At 38.5% G+C, this 5,186-nt stretch overlaps 1 protein-coding gene across 1 annotated transcript in view; it reads right to left on the reverse strand.

Moving 5' to 3' along the window:
- Positions 1 to 206: 206 nt before the first annotated feature.
- Positions 207 to 5,186, reverse strand: part of LOC123515336 (dipeptidase 1-like) — a 139,072-nt gene continuing 134,092 nt past the window's right edge. Inside the window, exon 12 of the mRNA XM_045273840.1 lies at positions 207 to 3,161. Coding sequence (XP_045129775.1) covers positions 3,060 to 3,161 — 102 coding nt within the window. The 3' untranslated portion in view covers positions 207 to 3,059. The remainder of the gene's footprint in view (positions 3,162 to 5,186) is intronic.

Genomic DNA, 5,186 nt, shown 5'->3' on the forward strand with positions numbered 1-5,186 from the left:
TGTGTGTGTGTGTGTGTGTGTGTGTGTGGCCGGACGTTTCTTATTCTTAAAGTGCCATTTCCTTTCAAAACATTAGCGAAAAAATAGTTTTGGAAAGAAAACAGTCTGGTGTTCGTGAAGAAAACGAGGAACATTTTTTTCCATTACTTTTAAGAGAGGTAACTTTTTAAAATGTGACTTATTCTTTTTTATTTTTTACTCTATTCTATGCTGTTTCGTGTGTGTGTGTGTGTGTGTGTGTGTGTGTGTGTGTGTGTGTGTGTGTGTGTGTGTGTGTGTGTGTGTGTGTCCAAAATATAAGTGAGCTGTTCATTTATAAACTTTTAAAACTCACCAAACTACTAAATCATATTAATCTCCTGGGTCAAAAAAAAAAAAAAAAAGTGAAAAAAATAAAACATTCATCAAAAGTTAGAAAAGCAAATGTTTTATGAACTTTTAATGAAGATGATTCAGAAATTATGTATAAAACTCACTAAACAAACAATATGGAGTGGAATACAATCACGTGTTCTGTGTGTATGTATGTATGTATGTATGTATGTATGTATGTATGTACAAACTGGGGAAAAAAAATATATATACAGGTAAGGAAACACCTGTCATTACCGAACACCTCTATTATTGTCATTTATCATTATCATTATTACTAGTGTTATCCTTATTATTTATACCTATCACGACTTCAAATTAATGGACAAGAAAGAAAAAGCAAGAAATCACTCAAAAGTCTTAATATCTTTACCTTAAAATGAATGACTTATAATTGCTGTTGTTTCCTTATCTTTATCTTTATCATTATTATTATTATTATTAAAGGTGGCAAAAGTATTAAGTGTGCTAATAGTAGTGGTGGTGGTGGTGGTGGTAGCATTTCTATCTTATTTACCTTTATAAGAAATTTTGACATGGAAAAACTGACTGAGTGATGAAATAGTTGAAATTGTGGATTAGTTTAGGTATAGACTGACTGAATGGCTGCACAAATTGACTGACTGAGCTGATGTGTTTGCAGTATTCAGTTTGCAACGCGGAAAAAAAAAGAGGACTGATTCTGAAATGGTTGTGATTCAAGGTTAGCCTGAATTAAAATCACAAAATGATTCAATAAACTATGACGAAACACACTCATTGTCAGTAATATCTTCAATAACTGAGTGACCGATTGATTACCTGAATTTATGGATTAATTGGACTGAATACCGACTGATTGACGGACTGACCAATTCAATAATTAACCGATGTACTGGCAGACTGAATGCAGGAAACAAATCTGAGAATGCTAAAGCAACTGACTGATTAAATGATTGACTGACTGATTGACCGATTGACTGACTGGCCAATAACTAATCGATGTACCGACAGACTGAATGCAGGAAACAGATCTTAGAATGATAAAGTAACTGGCAGATTAAATGATTGATTGACTGATTGACTGACTGAACATTCACCAATAAACTGTAGCGGAGTTTTGAAGGCGCTACTTTCACACCAAACTTACTGAACTGACTGACTGACTGAGATTTGAAAGTAATACAAAATGAAGCTTCGTCGTGAGAAATTTGACACTTGTTTCACATTTTTTGGCACAGTAACCCATTAATTCCCCTTCCTAGTGACCCATTATCTCCCAATTACCTCCCCATTACCTTTACCTCTTCCCTGTTCCTAGTTATAGACCCATTAGTGTTCCAAACCTGCAAATTGAGCTGATTCGAAACGTTGACAAGCTTGTTATGTTTCCCTTTTGCATTATTGTGTTTGTTACTCGTTAAATTAGAAGATAATTGAGCGAACTGGCAACGTCTGGCGCGAGCTTCAGTTAACCAGCACCGAATGAAGCGCAGACGAACCCAACGAGACCTGCTTCGTATTCCCTGTTGTAAGTTTGAGCTTCTCGACCAACTCTGCTTCACTGATTCACTGCATCACTTCTTTCTCTCTTCTCTAGCCTCCACAATAACGCTTCTAAGGTTCACTCGCCACAATGAAGCACGTTTCGGCCACAAATTCGAAGCAAAAAAAAAAAAAAAGGATTCGAATCATCTCTCATTTTCTGATATGTTTCCTCGACTGTTTCATTGCCAATGCTTCGGGGAGTCGAACTGTTTCAATCGCTCTCCTTGACCTCATGAAGATTCAAATTAATTCATTATTATTTTATTTTATTTTTTGGTGAATTTTTGTTTTATTTTTTTCTGATTTGTGAGATTAGAAAGTTTCATTTGGCACAAAAAAGTTGACATCTTCAAACTGCAGATGTAGAAGTGACGCTTGGATTTCTTATTTTTCCTCTTCTTCCTCTTCCTCCTCCTCCTTCTTCCTGCTTCTCCTCCACCTCCTCCTCCTCCTCGTGGTACATCAGATCAACAAATCCACAACTTGGCAACTCTCACAACAACAGCAAATGTTTATAATCTCTTGTATAGAATTAATTTTGGGTCAACGTGTTTGTTAGTCAGTTTGTATAAATTTCTTATTTACAAAACAATAGTCTTCTTGATACAAATCTTACACTCTATCTCTCTCTATTCATACTTCACTTTATCTTTTCTTTCTTTTCTTTTTTTTTCATCACTTTGTCCAAACGATTCATCACACACTGAAAAAAATAGATAAATAAAAGTTTGGCTTTACTTTCCTTTCACTTTCCTTTCACACTTCCTCTGTTTCTCTCTCTTTCTCTTTTATATACAAGTGTTTATAATCTTGTTCCACTTTTCCATTGTGAACGTTTGTAGGAAAACTTTAAAATTGTCAACTATTCGCTTGAGACAGTCACTTGCCACACACACACACACACACACACACACACACACACACACACACACACTCATGGTTCCTTGGGCTTCAATTAACAAAGTTTTTTTTTGTCTATCCTGTACAAAGCTCCACTTCCCTCAGTTTTCCACCGTCCTTGTCACCCTCCACCACACTAATATCCACACACACCACCAGTAAGAGTGAGGCGGCGGCGGCGGCGGCGGCAGCGGCGGTGGCGGTGGCTGTGGTGGCGGCGGTGGCGGTGGTGGTGATAATCATGGCGGTGATGAGGAAGCTTAGTCAAAGATATAGGTGCAGTTGGTTTTGCCCTTCAGGTATTCAGGGTGTATTTCCTCCTCCTGCGCCTCCACCCCTCGCGCCATGAACTCGTCCCGCACCTGAGGAGAGAAGGGAGAGAATGCACGTCACCAGAGAACACAAAGGGCAAATTAAACACAAGACAACACAAAGAAAAGACAGAATAAACGAAGGTGGTAAAGGAGAAGGTAAGAAAAACACGTCACTAGAGAACACAAAGGACAAATTAAAGACAAGACAACACAGAAATAAACGAAGGTGACAGAGGAGAGAATACAAAGGACAGACTGAGACATAAGAGAACACAGAGAAAAGATAAATTTAACGAGGGTGGTGTAGGAAGAAGGGCAAAGAAAACACGTCAATAGAGAACACAAACGAGAAACTAAAGACACAAAGAAAAATAGAAAAGACAAAAAAATGAATTAAATGAAGGTGGTAGAGAGAAGGGAGAAAAACACAAGGAACAATCTAAAGACAAAAGAGAACACAGAGAATAGGCAAATTTAACGAAGAGGGAAGAGGAGAGGGGGAGAAAAAACACAAGGGAAACACAAAGAAAAGGGAAACTAACGAAGATGGTAAAGGAGAGGGAAAGAAAAACACATCACTAGAGAACACAAAGAACAAACTAAGACAAAAAAAAATCACAGAAAAGTGGCAAATTTAACGAAGATGGAAGAGAAGAAGGGAGAAAAAACACAAGGGAAACACAAAGAAAAGGGGAAAATAACAAAGATGGTAAAGGATAGGGTAGGAAAAACACATCACTAGAGAACATAAAGGACAAACTAAAACACACAAAAAAAAACAACTAAAGAGCAATAAAAGCGAAGCGATTTTGAAAAGGAATGCATTACAGGAAAACCCCAAACGAAGATGGGAGGGAAGGGGAAAGAAACGCGCCACAAGGGAACACAAAGGAAGACCAAACAATAGAGCCTTTATGAGACGTTGGGTGAAATACGGGAGGTTACATGAAGGAATAGGATAAGGAGGACAAAGGAAGAAGAGGAGGAGGAGGAGGAGGAGGAAAGGAGGAGGAAAAAGAGGAAGAAGAAGAGAAGGAAGAAGGTTGAATTAATGAAGAAATGACATGCAATGAGAGAAGGAGAGGAAAGAAGGAGGAGGAGAAGGAGGAGAAGAAAGAGAAGGAAGAGCAGGAGGACAACGAAAAGGAGGAGGAGGAGGAGGAGGAGGAAGAAGCTTGGATTAATGAAGAAATGAAATGCAATGGGAGAAGGAGAGGAAAGAAGGGGGAGGAGGAGGAGGAGGAGGAGGAGGAGGAGGAGGAGGAGGAGGAGGAGGAGCCTTGTTTTTGTCTTTAGGTCTTTGATTTGATTAAGAAGTTTGATTCCTCTAATTCTGAAGATATTTTTTGTCTTGTTATTCTTCTTCTACTTGTTTCTTATCTTCCTCCTCCTCCTGCTCCTCCTCCTCCTCTTCTTCTCTCTTACTCATTCTTCTTCCATTCTCATCATATTCCACCAACATCTTGTATTTTCTTCTTCCACCTTTATTGCTCCTCCTCCTCCTCCTCCTCCTCCTCCTCCTCCTCCTCCTCCTCCTACTTTTCCTCCTCCTCCTCCTCCTCTTACTTATTAAAAGCCAAAGTTGTACAACATTTAATACATATACAAGACTATGCTCTCAACACACACACACACGCACACACACACACACACACACACACACACACACACACACACACACACACACATTGTATTACTCACGCTTAATGTGTTTTTTAGAAAGTTTTGTGTGTGGGGAAGGAGAAGGAGGAGGAGAAGGAGGAGGAGGAGGAGGAGGAGGAGGAGGAGGAGGAGGAGGAGGAGGAGGAGGAGGAGGAGGGAAAATGTCTGGAAAATCGATGTGGAATAGAATTTTTATATATTTTGACTTTTTTTCCTCGTCTTTTTTTCAATAACAATTTCATGTGACAAGGAATTTCATCTTTTATCATTGGGGAAATTCCTTTGATTCTTTTATTTTTCAGTTTTTTGAGGGTTCTTTTTTTTATTTAGTCTTTTATTCTTATTTTTATTTCTATTTTTGTCTGTGTGGACGCGTCGCTTGTGTTAAATGTTGAAGACCAAGATGAGATG

The sequence above is a fragment of the Portunus trituberculatus genome, chromosome 5, assembly GCF_017591435.1.
Source record: "Portunus trituberculatus isolate SZX2019 chromosome 5, ASM1759143v1, whole genome shotgun sequence".
Lineage (NCBI taxonomy): Eukaryota > Metazoa > Arthropoda > Malacostraca > Decapoda > Portunidae > Portunus > Portunus trituberculatus.